The 15,545-nt window shown below is 35.4% G+C and overlaps 1 protein-coding gene across 5 annotated transcripts in view; it reads left to right on the forward strand.

Moving 5' to 3' along the window:
* The window catches only part of CCDC88A (coiled-coil domain containing 88A), a 118,899-nt gene that overhangs the window by 86,361 nt on the left and 16,993 nt on the right, over window positions 1–15,545 (forward strand). For all 5 annotated transcript variants that reach the window (XM_070379555.1, XM_070379556.1, XM_070379554.1 and 2 more), the window contains exons 19-25: window positions 3,174–3,335; window positions 4,758–5,035; window positions 5,272–5,415; window positions 8,058–8,244; window positions 13,044–13,189; window positions 14,309–14,401; window positions 14,529–14,743. In XM_070379555.1, coding sequence (XP_070235656.1) covers window positions 3,174–3,335; window positions 4,758–5,035; window positions 5,272–5,415; window positions 8,058–8,244; window positions 13,044–13,189; window positions 14,309–14,401; window positions 14,529–14,743 — 1,225 coding nt within the window. The remainder of the gene's footprint in view (window positions 1–3,173; window positions 3,336–4,757; window positions 5,036–5,271; window positions 5,416–8,057; window positions 8,245–13,043; window positions 13,190–14,308; window positions 14,402–14,528; window positions 14,744–15,545) is intronic.

Below are 15,545 nucleotides of genomic sequence, written 5' to 3' on the forward strand. Positions count from 1 at the left end.
CAACCTTGTAATTTCTATTTAAGTGATAGAAAATATTTTAATTTGTGTGTTTTAAATTATTAGTGAGCTATTTTATATCCTTTTTTGTATTTATCAGCTACATATAAAAATTCATGTTTCATTATTCAGTCATATATATTTATCTATCAATCACCTGGATTAAAAATTAATTTCAGAAAACTTGGTGTGTTATATTCTATAAGATGAATCTCTTTTCCCACTTACTTCATCTGTAAATTTCCACTGGGGAGAAATTACCTGGTTGACATATTGTACTCATTTAGATAATGGGTTTATAAAGATGGCTACCCTATATTAGACTGGTAATTTTTGCTGATTTGCTAGTACATATGTTTGTTAACTTCATCATTTTCCATTGTAAACCTTCTCTTGTTCTTAGATACCCTATCTACTCTCAGTTATCTCTTCCATTCATTATAGACTATAGGAGTTTTTCATATTAAGGATACCCAGACTCATTAGAGCTTGTACATTTTGGTTTCTGAAGAGCTGAACTATAACAGTATAAGTGAATATACTTATATATCTCACATATATAAGTGGAAAATGGTGCACCTTTTTGTTATATCAGAATGGTATGTAAGAAAGTGCTACACTCAATATGCCAGCAAATTTGGAAAACTCAGCAGTGGCCACAGGACTGGAAAAGGTCAGTTTTCATTCCAATCCCAAAGAAAGGCAATGCCAAAGAATGCTCAAACTACCACACAGTTGCACTCATCTCACACGGTAGAAAAGTAATGCTCAAAATTCTCCAAGCCAGGCTTCAGCAGTACGTGAACTGTGAAATTCCAGATGTTCAAGCTGGTTTTAGAAAAGGCAGAGGAACCAGAGATCAAATTCCCAACATCCACTGGATCATCGAAAAGCAAGAGCGTTCTAGAAAAACATCTATTTCTGCTTTATTGACTATGCCAAAGCCTTTGACTGTGTGGATCACAATAAACTCTGGAAAATTCTGAAGGAGATGGGAATACCAGACCACCTGACCTGCCTCTTGAGAAACCTGTATGCAGATCAGGAAGCAACAGTTAGAACTGGACATGGAACAACACACTGGTTCCAAATAGGAAAAGGAGTATGTCAAGGCTGTATATTGTCACCCTGCTTATTTAACTTATATGCAGAGTACATCATGAGAAATGCTGGGCTGCAAGAAACACAAGCTGGAATCAAGATTGCTGGGAGAAATATCAATCACCTCAGATATGCAGATGACACCACCCTTATGGCAGAAAGTGAAGAGGAATGAAAAAGCCTCTTGATGAAAGTAAAAGAGGAGAGTGAAAAAGTTGGCTTAAAGCTCAACATTCAGAAAACGAAGATCATGGCATCTGGTCCCATCACTTCATGGGAAATAGATGGGGAAACAGTGGGAACAGTATCAGACTTTATTTTTGGGGGCTCTAAAATCACTGCAGATGGTGACTGCAGCCATGAAATTAAAAGACACTTACTCCTTGGAAGGAAAGTTATGACCAACCTAGATAGCATATTCAAAAGCAGAGACACTACTTTGCCAACAAAGGTCTGTCTAGTCAAGGCTATGGTTTTTCCAGTGGTCATGTATGGATGTGAGAGTTGGACTGTGAAGAAGGCTGAGCACCGAAGAATTGATGCTTTTTAACTGTGGTGTTGGAGAAGACTCTTGAGAGTCCCTTGGACTGCAAGGAGATCCAACCAGTCCATTCTGAAGGAGATCAGCCCTGGGTTTTGTTTGGAAGGACTGATGCTGAAGCTAAAACTCCAGTACTTGGGCCACCTCATGTGAAGAGTTGACTCATTGGAAAAGACTGATGCTGGGAGGGATTGGCGGCAGGAGAAAAAGGGGATGACAGAGGATGAGATGGCTGGATGGCATCACTGACTCGATGGACATGAGTTTGAGTGAATTCCGGGAGTTGATAATGGACAGGGAGGCCTGGCGTGCTGTGATTCATGGGGTCTCAAAGAGTCGGACACGACTGAGCAGCTTAACTGACTGACTGAACTGATCCCATATTATTTTTCTAGTGTAAACTTTTTTTACCCTTTGTGATCAGATGAACAAAAGAGAAGTACAATGTCAACATTTATTTTAAAGCATTTTTCTTTCTCACCTTTGATTTTATAGTATAATATCAATTAATTCATGATTGAACTTTTATACTGTGACATGTAGTATATATAACTTGAAAGCCTATAAAGTGAATGTTGTCATTGTCCAATAATATAAAATAATGATAAAGATATCTGTTGTGATTCAGTTGTAATCTTTTTTGTATGTTGCAATATATATAAATTCTGGCCTTGTATATTAAAGTTTTATTTTGATTTTCTAGACGATTCTTTGTTTATATTTTTTGATGCTAATTTTTAAATGAGTTTTTATTTAGAAATAATCCTGAGAATATAATATTTAAAACAAACATCATATTTTAAATATAATGATTTGCATGGCAGTTCAGCCATTTAATTATAAAATTGAAATATGATCCTATATATTAGGAAAATTGAAAATAGTATGTTTTATTTGGATTCATTCCAGAAGTCATATAGCTAAAACAGTTGTAGTAAGTGTGTTCTACCATGAAAAAAAAAACACTGGAGAAAAGTATGTAACATCTGTTAGTTCTATTATGTACTAAATTTTTTAAACAGATGGTTAAGATTGTTCCTGCCTCTCTTCTAAATAATTGTGTTTGTAAAACACTTAATTTTGCTGCTACCCCAGGGACCGCTACATATTTGTGTATGTGTACATGGGTATTTGCCTCTGGGGAGTTAGCAGAAGGTTCACTGTCTCTTGGCTAGACACAGCCCTGTTTGCTCCGGGCACTTTTGAGTAGCATAAAAATCACAGAACTGACAATCCCATTCTAGTTTTTTTTGTTAATAAATATACTTATAATGGAATATGTTGTTCTTTGGACATTATAAAACAGGCAGAACACAGAGACAATAGTATTAAGGTTTTAGTATTGCTTTCTTTCCTAGATTAAGTATCTTTTTACAATTTGGGTTACAGGGGAAATGTCTTGTCTTTTTCTCTTTTAAGGTTGTTGAGATTTTTTGGATTAGCATGGTAATGAACACTTGTATAACATTCTAGTATCTGTTAAACAGAAATATGTTTGATGCTTTTATTTTTAATATGTTTTTTCTTTATTCAGAATGCTACACTGCAAGCAGAGAAGCAAGCATTGAAAACTCAACTGAAACAACTTGAAACACAGAACAATAATTTGCAGGCTCAGATTCTTGCACTTCAGAGGCAGACAGTATCATTACAGGAGCAGAATACCACTCTTCAAACACAGAACGCCAAGCTTCAGGTTGTAATGTAACATTGTGGGGATATGCAACAAAACTCTTGAATTATGGTTTAAAATAAGGATGAATAGACATAAGCTAACATTTTTTCTTAGTGAGTGAATTTAACAATTAGTTGAAGATAAAGTATTTTTATATAGTACTATGCCAAATTTTTGGATATCAGCATTTTGAAAATGTCAGAGTGTCTAAAGTAATAAATTTACTCATTAAATAAAAATAATTTTATTTACATTGACTTTATGGCCTTTCACCCATTTCAACAAGTTAATTATAATTAATCAGGTAGAAACCCTTGTTTAAAGTATTATTGTAACATATCAGTTAGGTTATTGGAAAATAACAGCATGAGAATTTTGTCTTTAGACTTACCCTTAATTCAAAGGATCCATCTTGCAATTAATACTACTAGTGTCTTTTCAGGGAGAAGGCAATGGCACCCCACTCCAGCACTCTTGCCTGGAAAATCCCATGGAGGAGGAGCCTGGTAGGCTGCAGTCCATGGGGTCGCTAATAGTCGGACACGACTGAGCGACTTCACTTTCACTTTTCACTTTCATGCATTGGAGAAGGAAATGGCAACCCACTCCAGTGTTCTTGCCTGGAGAATCCCAGGGACTAGGGAGCCTGCTGGGCTGCCGTTTATGGGGTCGCACAGAGTCGGACACGACTGAAGTGACTTAGCAGCAGTAGCAGCAGCAGTGTCTTTTCAAATAGAGCAGTCAGGTAGGGGAAAGTACAACTCTCTGAAACCTCTTAAAAAGTGGAGTTGTTCCCCCTCTGAATCCAAAAGTTCTTTCTATAACTCTTTTCCAAATGAAAAAGAATATACTGATTTGATTTAGTTGTTCAGTTGCTAAGTTGTGTGTGACTCTTTTGTGACCCCCATGGACTGTAGCCTACCAGGTGCCTCTGTCCATGGGATTTATCAGGCAAGAATACTGCAGTGGGTTGCCATTTCCTTTTCCAAGGGATCTTCTGAACCCAGGGATTGAACCCATGTCTCCTGCATTTCTTACATTGACAGGTGGATACTTTACCACTGAGCCTCCTGGAAAGCCCTGGTTTAATTTAGACTTGAGAAAATTACCAGTTGAGTTTCACAAGTAGTTTTTCAGCTCTATCAACTGTCAGTCAACTTCTAGAAAATGATAAACTGGCATTTAAAATTTTTTACTCTTATGGGGTTTTTGCTAATCACCTTCATTTAAAATAATCAATTCAAAAAATATGTAACACCTACCAAAAATCAAAATTAAATGGTAGTCTACCTTTTTGGGATCTAAAATCCAAATTTTCTTAGTATAATATGAATATATCTGCTGTGATTTATTTAGTGCTTCCTAAAGTTAACATTCTTTTATTGTAAAAGAATTATAAATAAACTATTTTTCTGATGTCTGATACAGTATACATTCTTGTAGGTTGAAAATTCCACCCTTAATTCCCAAAGTACCTCACTTATGAACCAGAATGCACAACTCCTAATCCAGCAGTCTTCCTTAGAAAATGAAAATGAATCTGTAATCAAAGAGCGAGAAGATCTGAAATCTCTCTATGATTCTCTGGTCAAAGATCATGAAAAGCTGGAACTCCTACATGAACGGCAGGCTTCAGAATATGAGACTCTGATTGCTAAACATGGAACTCTAAAGTCTGCCCACAAAAATCTTGAGGTGGAACATAAAGACCTTGAAGATCGGTAATTTATCATCTTTTCTTGTGTTGTTACCTTAAAACCAATTTAAGAAAACAATTTGAATTGAATAATGTAATAAATTTCATATGTTAAACAGATCTGAGATAATTTATATAGGAAATGTATATAAACTTACATGCTTTATGTGATATTTATTAAATTAAGTCATTTCCATTATTTCTAAAATTTTTTTTTCTAAAGAAATATTATAAACCAAATGCATAACATTTTTTTTCCAGTTACAATCAGTTACTAAAACAGAAAGGACAGTTGGAAGATTTGGAAAAAACACTGAAAGTAGAACAAGAAAAAATGCTGCTTAAAAACAAAAACCATGAGACTGTAGCTGCAGAATTCAAGAAGCTTTGTGGTGAAAATGATAGGTAATAAATATGTATATATATATAATTTTGTATTCATTATATCCAACGGGTATGTTACCCCTTTGCAGTACTACCCGTAACTTAGAATTTTTAAAAAAGACACCAGGGTAATACATAAATTACCCAACAGCATCATTTAGCTAGTTATAAGTGATTCAGACAAGAGTGTGGGTCTTGAACTTTCTCTGATTGTTTCTCTTTTGATTTATTCAAATACTTAAGTTTTTAAGGCACAGTATATAACAAAATTTCTGTATGTTGATTGCATTTGTATACTTTATTGAGACAGAATGTAGTGAAACCTGACTCTCTATATCTTTCTTTCTGCTAGTCTGGTATCATAATTCTTGTCTTTCAGAGTTGCTACAAGTGAGTGGCCTTGTCATTTTCTAGCTAACTCGTTTTGTAGTCTTATTTTTAACTGTCTTACATATTAATAAGCTCATATTACCATGGGGCAGTTATTTTTTAATTTGAAGCCTTGGCAAAATCAAAACTTGTCAACTGGTGATCAGCCTACTCCATAAGGGTACATTTTCAAAAAATTTTTAGAAGCCTTTGAAAAATTTGAACAATCTGAACATTTGTTTACTGTATTTACATTGCCCTAGTGAAAGTGCTAAAAGCACACAAAATTCAAATGGGTATCATTCAGTATTTATCCTATTATGAATTTAATGCAGTTTATTTTTAGAATTAAACATCTATTTCCTTTCTTTTATTAAAAAAAAAATCCCTAAACTTCTCGAGCCATTTTCATACTCCGTAGTTTTTAATTTAGTTGTTACAAATAGAAATTCTGTACTGATGGATTTGAACTTAATAATCTTAACACCAAGCTAGAATCAAGGAGCATGTATTTGTATATTATAAACAATGAAAGACCAAATTGTGACAAGTTATAGGATACAAGGACACAGTTGTTGTTGTTATTACAGGTAGAACATTGGGGAATGCATTTACTGTGGAAATCCCATCTTGAACCTAACCTTTTTTCTTGTTGGAATTCAAAACAAACTGGGGCAGCTTGTGAACTTGAGTAGACCTTCCAGAATCTAATTGTATATGTAAATGATGAGTCTCCAGAGAAGGAACTCAACCTAACTGACAAGAAGAATTTGAGCTTGATGAATTTGATTGCAGTTCACCCAATATGCAGTCTTGGAGGGGAAGAATGGTCTTGAGTAGAGTATTTTCTGTGTCTCAGTACTTTGGTTTCTTACCCAGCTTTTGTGCACTCATGGCTGTGTCCTCAGGAAAGAAAATGCTTCAAGTAAAACCTGGAAGAACTCTTTCACAAATAAAAGATATTTGTGGAGACTTAATCTAAAGAACAATAGTTTATTCATTTCTCTAAATCACCTAAGTTTTAATCTTAGATAATGCCAAGACAAGAAAGCTTCTTACATATACTAGGTTATCTTGGCATCTTTGGAATTATGTTATCTGAATTGCATTTCTGTGTTAATGTTCTCAGCTTTGAGGGACAGTGTAAAAAAAACTCTCTTAAAGAGCTGATTTTAGTATCTGCCTTTGGGATGATATTGAGGACATTGTATATTCTTTTTATATCTCCCTCAAAGTATTAAGTAGTTATCTGTATGCCTCTGTGAGGTTTACACAGCTGTCACACACATGGTATGCATTCATACATGGATTCAGCCTGCTAATGGAGCGTTTATGGGATGTTTCTGGTGTTGCCATTTTACTTTTTTACCAAGTCTTATTTTTTTAATGTATTATTTTGTTATTTATAATTATTATAAACAGACTCAAATCCTTTAGGAAATGAGTTGAAATAAATTATTAGATAGTTGTGAGCAAATATCTTGCTGAGAAAAAGTTTGTTTGGCTTTCTCTACCTTGTATGAGTTCCAGATCTTAATGCCGTTAAGATCAAGGTTGGTAAACTACAGCTAACTTAGCAGGCCATATCTAGACTGCAGCCTGCTTTGTATAGCTCCCAAACAAAGAACAGTTTTTAACACCTTAAAATGTGATGGGGAACAAAAAAGAAGAGCACGCTATAGATAGCATGCAACCCATAAAGCCTACGGTATTTATTACTCTGTGGTCCTTTACAGAAAAAATATGCTGATCTCTCTCTTAGAGGTCAGTGGACCTTGTTCTAAAGATGTAATAGTAGAAAGGACAGATAAGGCTATAGTTTGATTTTTTTAAAAAATCCAAAATTTGTCATTAGTAATTGAGGACTGCATAAATATGAATAATTTGCAGAAATCTCAATTACTAGAATTTTGATTTTAGTATGTATATCTTAGTTATCTGGCAACAGATTGATAGGTTACCATCTCTCATACTGGATTGATTATTTGTTTGATCTGATTTTTCTTTATTTTTCATGTTGAATTATAGAATCTTTGAATTCTCTAGGTTAATTAATACTGGATTGATTATTTTCTCCTTTGTCCTTTAAGCTAAATATTTTCTGATTAATGCTTAAAATTTTTTTAATTTAGTTTTTACAGACTTGGAACTGATTCTAGATGAGTTTAGTCACTGGCAAGAGAATCTTTTCTATTCTTTAAGTATGTCTAAATGTGATTTACAGGAGTTTCACATTGTGTAAATTACAATGAAAGCTATGAAGACAGTCTTTCTATCATGATTTCCAATTATAGGTTGAATCATACATATAATCAGCTTTTAAAAGAGACTGAAGTTTTACAAACTGACCATAAAAACTTGAAAAGTCTTCTAAATAATTCGAAACTGGAACAAACAAGATTAGAAGCGGAATTTTCAAAGTTAAAGGAACAGTACCAACAATTGGACATCACATCCACCAAGCTAAATAACCAGTGTGAGGTGAGCTTAACAAATTTAATTGCCGTTTCCTTCCTTTAGGCATTAAGACTAGCCTAAAAAGGTAAACCATCATAATGACAGTAGCAGTACGTTTAATGTTTAATGAGATATTTCTAAAAAAACTAGGGATAATTTAAATTCACAAATAATTTAGAAAAACCTCCTTCTTCCTTCTTTAATTTCAACATTTTTTACTATTAAACTCATATGTTCACATACTTGGACAAATTAACCCTTGTTTAATGAAAAAATGTTTACTGACCACTTGGCATGTAAACCAAAAAGGGAAAAATCTCTTCCTTTGTGGAATTTATATTCTGGTGGAAGGAAGTAGACAATAAATATAATGCATAGTGAAAATATATAGTGTTTCAGTGTTTTGTTACATATGGCTGTATAGCAATTTACCCCAAAATACAGTGGTATATATGAGTGCTCCCATAGCTAGTGGGTCAGCATTTGGACAGGTACATTGGGGCCAGTCTGTCTCCTCCACTTAAATGTGGGCCCTCAGCTGAAAGATTTGAAAGGCTAATTGCATGTTTGGTGGTTGATGCTGGCCATCAGCTGAAAGCGTCAGTCTCCTCTTCTTGTGATCTCTCCCCATGGACTGGTTTGGGCTTTCCAACACCATGGTGAGAACCAGACAGAAGGCATCTCTGTGTTAATGATCAAGCCCCAGAAGTCATGCAGCATCATTTCCCCTGCATTCTAGTCATTGAGGCAGAGTCCCATCCAGGTTAAAGGGAAAGAGAGACTCAGCCTCTTGATGGTGAATGGCAAGATTCTGGAAGAGCACATGGACTGGAAATACTGCTGTAACCATTTTGAAAATTAGTCTGCAACACATATAGTATGTTACAAGATAAAAGTTATGTACAAGTAAAAATGGAGAGAGGTAAAAGGGGATGAGGACTGCCGGAATAGATGAGGAATACAAATTGCAATTTTAACTAGGCATCACTGAACAAAGATTTGAAGGAGATTAGTGTATTGTTTGAAGAAGACAATGGCACCCCACTCCAGTACTCTTGCCTGGAAAATCCCATGGATGGAAGAGCCTGGTAGGCTGCAGTCCATGAGGTCGCAAAGAGTCGGATACGACTAAGCGAATTTACTTCACTTTCTGTAAATCTATTACTTCTATTATATTTTATTTAGATTTCACTTTCACTTTTCACTTTCATGCATTGGAGAAGGAAATGGCAACCCACTCCAGTGTTCTTGCCTGGAGAATCCCAGGGACGGGGGAGCCTGGTGGGCTGCCGTCTATGGGGTCGCACAGAGTCGGATACGACTAAAGCGACTTAGCAGTAGCAGCAGCAGTGTGTTGTTATGTGGACATTGAGGAAGGAACCTTCCAGGCAGTCAGCCCACACAGTTAATCTAGACCAGAGGAATCCTGGTGTGTTTGAGGAACACTCAAGGAAGCTAGTGTGGCTGGAGTAGAATGAGCAAACGAGGAGAGTGGGAGGAGATGAGCTTGGAGATATTCCTGGGCCAGATACATTGCCCTATGTATGTGTTGTTCTCAGTTTTGTCCAACTCTTTACAACCCCCTGGGCTGTAGGCCACCAAGCTCCTCTGCCCATGAAATTTTCCATGCAAGAATACTGGGGTGGGTTGCCATCTCCTACTCCAAGGGATATTCCTGACCCAGGGATCATACCTGCATCTCTTGTTCTCTTGCAGTGGCAGGCAGATTCTTTACCACCACTGCACCACAGGGGAAGCCCATGTTGCCTTATAGGCCATTGTAAAATACTTTTCTGAGTAAAACAGGGGAGCTATTGGGAAATAGCTATTGGGAAATATAGAACAGAAGTGACATCTGCCTTATGTATACAGTTGTGCTCTTAACATGATTCTGGGCTTCTTCCTATGATGAGTTGATAATGTGATAGAAATTTTGAAATAGAAAAAGAATTCTGAAAGCCTTAAATATTATAATTCTTACATTTTGTGATTGGTCTTTAAATCGTTAAAGTTTTGAGTATAGCTTAACATCTGAATTTCTTGAAACTTAGAAAATCAGCACTTAAGCAAAACCCTTAAATAGAATTAGGAATAGACTGAAGAAAAAAAAAGGAATAGACTGTAGCAGAAAATAATACTTAAAAGCTTTTTGTCTGAAATCACAAACTAATGGAAGGAAAAATTAGTTTGATATCATATATATTTAATTATGCAGCAAAGTTCAGAAATTATGGAACCTTCATTCTGCTTGTGATTTATAAAATCTAAATAAAATATAATAGAGGTCATAGATTTACAGAAAGTGAAGTAAATTTGCTCAGTCGTATCTGACTCTTTGCAACCCCATGGACTGTAGCCTACCAGGCTCCTCCGTCCATGGGATTTTCCAGGCAAGAGTACTGGAGTGGGTTGCCATTTCCTTCTCCAGGAGATCTTCCCAACCCAGGGATCAAACCCGGGTCTCCCGCATTGTAGGCAGACGCTTTACCATCTGAGCCACCAGGGAAGTCCAGACTTACAGAAAACATGACAAACAAGGACTGAGATCCTGCATGCTACACAACATGGCCAGAAAGAAAAAAGGAACGTGACAAATCCACTTTCCCGGAAACAACAGAATGGGAAGAAGATATAAAAAGAACCACTTTTAGGGCTCTGGAACTCAAGCAGAGACATAAATTGAGAAGAATTAAAGAAAAACTACTCAGCTTTTGGTAGGAATTGCAGTTTATTTTGTGACTTCTCCCATTCTGAGTCTTCTCCTCCCCTTTCTCCATAACTGGGAGTTCAGTCAAGAGGCATGCCTTGAAACCAGCAGCTTTGCTACTGGAGGATTGTCAAAGGCTAACTCAGGTAGCCTGAAACACTGCATGGGGCAAATCACAGATGAACAGACTACTCAGAAATTTAACATGGGAGATCCAGAGAATGAGACAGCTAGCCATAATTGGTCTTGGTAAGATCCTGCATGTCACTGGTGGTCTCAAAGACCGCTCAAGAGAAATCAGAAAGGGCCCTGACTACCTTATGATTGTCCCAACAATCAACCCACCCTTGGCTAGGGATTAAGTCATATAATAAAGTGATTTGAAGGGAATGGAAAAATGAATCCATAGTATTGGAGACTTCTCTATGGGAAGTGTGGTAATTGGAAGAGCACTCAACAGATGTTTCTGGAATACAATTGATGTGCTGTTTCTTGATCTGAGTACTGGTTCACTCTTGAGTTCACTTTATGGTAATTCACTGAGCTGTATGTACACTTAAAATTTGTTCTTTTTTCTATATATCTTTTATGAGTTGTCTGCTGATACAGTAATGCTGTGTAAGAAACATAGAACCTCAGTGGTAAGAGACTGAACATTTACTTTTGCTCTTGAGTCTCTGGGTCAGCTGAGCAGATGTGCTGGTCTGCATTGATGTGTGGTCCAAGATCAGTAGATCTTAGTAGGGCTTGTTTATGTATCTGCAGTGAGCCAGCATGCGCCTTTCGAGCTGGCTGGTCTAAGGTGGCCCCAACTGGTGTAACTTTTCTGTGCCATGTGTGGTCTCTCATCCTTCAAGAGGATTCCAGGAGCCTGAGTGGAAACACATAAACCTTTTGAGGCGTGGGCTTGGAACTATCACACCATCGCTTCTGCCTCCTTCCCTTAGCCAAAGGGATTCCCAGGTCAAGAAGAGACGAAGTATTAATAGATTTCGCTTCTTGATAGGAAAAGTAAGAAGTCACAGCACAAGAGGGTACAGGGAGGAAAACTGCATTCAATTTTGCAGTGAATCTACCACATGTGTTACGTTTCAATTTAACAACATATAGATAAATAAAACGGCACAGTATTGACAGTTGTTAGATCTAGATGGCTATTTATGCATATTCATAGTATTATACTATTTGCTTATTTCTACCTTCTGAAAGTTTTCAGGTTTTTGTCTTTTTTTTTTTTTTGTTTTGAGAAGGGGTTGTTGTTGGCTTTTTTAAAAAAAAATACAGAGCTCTAAAAAAAAATCCAAACTTGCTGAATTCTAATGCTAGAACTCAGAAATCTTTATTATAAAAATATATTCTACAAGTGATATTAAATTTTGATAATCATTGCTTTGGGCTTTCTGACTTCTGCTGGAACCTCTGGCCTGAGACATATTTCTAGTTTCTGCTAACTACAGAGAAGCAGCTCAATCATGCTGGCAGCCTAACTGCCGGTAATAATCAGTAATATGACCACCCATTTACAATATTACCTGACTCCCTTGGTTCAAGCCATAAAAATTATACACAAACTTTTGAGGTTTCTTGACAACAATGGTTAGAGGAAGAATGTGGTAAAGTACCTACTGTGTGTCATAGGCATGACACCAGCTACTTCACATATATTATTTAATCCTTGCAACAGTCTTGGGGGATGAGAGTTGTTATCTTCAGTTTATAGATGGGTGGAGTAGTTAAGATTTAGAGAATTACTAATTTGTTTAGCATTTTATAGCTATTTAAACAGAAGGCCAGAGATATGTATCTAGCTTTGAACTCTTAAGTCAAAACGGTTGTAAAGACAGCAATGGTTTTGGAAGTAGATAGCTTACTATATGTTAAACCCAGTGTTTCTGAGAATTAAGAAAACATAAATGTCTAGCACATAACCCAGTAGTTTAGATGTCATTATTACTAAAATAATCACTAATTCTAATCAAAGGACAACCATCTGATTGTTCACTGGCAGAAGACTTAAAACTTTGTGAAGTACTTTATATTTTTCAGATGCTTTGGGGGATTTGTGTCAAATGTAAATGTTGGTATTTTAAAAAATAAATGTTTGTGTTTGAAACAGTTGCTAAGCCAACTTAAAGGAAATTTAGAAGAAGAAAATCGACATCTACTAGATCAAATTCAGACGTTAATGCTACAGAACAGAACACTATTGGAGCAGAATATGGAAAGCAAGGATCTTTTCCATGTTGAACAAAGACAGTACATGTAGGTACCAAATAATTTTTCACTCTGAAATATTACTCAGGTGGCAGAGAGAATGCAATGTTAATTTTTCCTAATTTTCAACATTATTATTTCAGTATATTTTAATGGTTATGTTCTGGGCAGTATACTAATAACCAGAAATACTAAAATGAAAACATATAGATCCAGCTCTTAATGATCTATTAATATAAAACAAGAAGTAAAAATAATTTCTATAATGAAGGTATGTTATAGGAAGCCATAGAAATACAGCAAATAGAGGGGCAGAAGTACCTTAGCTTGCAAGAGAAGCTGGACTTTGTAAAGATGATTGAGCTGAGACTTAAAGATTCAGTAGGATTTTGCCTGAGGAGGCATAACAGGCCAAGAGAGCAGCAAATGCAGAGACAAAAGAGGTGTAATGAAACTGTATTATGATTATGATATATGGTCTAAAAGTTAATTTGTCATACTGGAGCAAAATTGTGGAAGGAGGTGTAGCAGAGAAGTGGCTAAACACTCAGGAGCCACTTTACAAAGGTTTTTCTTTGCTGTACAGAGAACTTGCTGAAAAATTTGAGCAGGGATAATATAATCAGATTTGTGCTGTTTGTTTAAATCACTGATGACATTAGAGTATAGATTGAAGGTTTTAAGAATTAGAGACAAGGAATAAGTTTTAAGGTTGTTGAAATAATCTAGTGAAAAATAATTCACAAGCAGTGGTAGTTAAGATCAAGTACAAGAGAGATGTGAAACAATCAACAGAGCTTGATTATTAGTAAATTGTGGTGAAGCTAGTGTATTTATGCATATAATGTTGTTTAATAACTTTAGAAAGATGTTGAGAGAATTCTTTTGTCATGATAATATTGTAATATAGATGATTTCCTTCAGACAAATAAATCCTGTTGAAAATTGAGATTCTAAGTCCTATATCCTTTTATTTAAGTAAGTTGTAAATTAAAAGACAATGAAAAACTTGAAAACAGTTCTGTTGTTACTCCCTATTAAATTCTTAGTTGTCAACTATGGTATCTGTATTTCTTTGTGTTTTGGGGAGAAGTTAGATTATAGAATCCAAATAATATTCATAACTGTACAAAATATGATGTCCTAAATGTAACTTTATTTTTATAGTGATAAGTTAAATGAATTAAGACGACAAAAGGAGAAATTAGAAGAGAAAATTATGGATCAATACAAATTTTATGACCCATCTCCTCCTAGAAGGTACTATTATCCAGTTGGGGTTTTTTTTTTTTTTTTTCCATTTTGAGGGAAAAAAAGATTCTGATTTTGAGAGGGATTTATATGCTGAATTTTAAACTGATAAGACTTTTAAAAATTACTTTATTAGGAGAGGCAACTGGATTACTCTAAAAATGAGAAAATTGATAAAGTCTAAGAAAGACGTTAATCGGGAACGACAGAAATCACTAACTTTAACACCAACCCGCTCAGACTCCAGTGAAGGATTTCTTCAACTCCCCCATCAAGATAGTCAAGATAGTTCTTCAGTAGGTTCAAACTCTTTAGAAGATGGCCAAACTTTGGGGACCAAGAAAAGCAGCAGTGAGTGCTTAAACTCTTTAAACATTTGTGATCTCTAGAATTGATTTAGACTCCTTACTAAAGATTTCTTTTAAATAGCTTCCACAGTCCTTTGGGATAATGTCTGATGAATGCATTTCTTTTTAACTTCATATGATTTTAAAATTCATTGCATACTGCAGTACTGCATAGCCACGTTATTTTCTTTATTGTGTATTTAGAGAAATACAAAGAGATACCATCATTTGACCAGGAAGGTAAAATAGTATAGAAAGAACAGTGAAATGAGAGCCAGAATACCCCTGCCACTTGCTAGTTCTGTTAATGTGGGCAGGGCTTTTACTTTTGTGTCCTACTTCACAGGGCAATTATGAGGAGCAACTGAGAAATATTCATAAGATTTCATTTTCATAATTATTTGTAACTAAATAGAGTAATAAGGCTTTTTAGAATGAGGTTTTAATCATACTTTGATGGTATCAAATTGGAAAAAAGTTACATTGAGGGGGAGGAAGCAAAGAAAAATAGCTATGAATTGGAAGAGAATGTTTTTCAATGATTTAGAAATAATTGAAGGTTATAAAAGTTATTGAGGGATTGCTTGGTAAAGGTTCAGTTAAAATGGATTTGGAGATACAAGTTTTTGTATAAACTTGTGATTTAATTTTTTTAATTACAAATGTTGAAGTGTAATATCATAATGTGACTTCCACAATTAATACTCTCTTGATTTCATTACTAGTGTGTTTAGCTAAACATTAAGAGCAAAGTAAAAGCCTAAAGAAGAATATTTTAAGAGAAAAGAATCCAGTGGTAGGCCCTT

Source organism: Bos mutus, chromosome 11 (genome assembly GCF_027580195.1).
Source record: "Bos mutus isolate GX-2022 chromosome 11, NWIPB_WYAK_1.1, whole genome shotgun sequence".
Classification (NCBI taxonomy): domain Eukaryota; kingdom Metazoa; phylum Chordata; class Mammalia; order Artiodactyla; family Bovidae; genus Bos; species Bos mutus.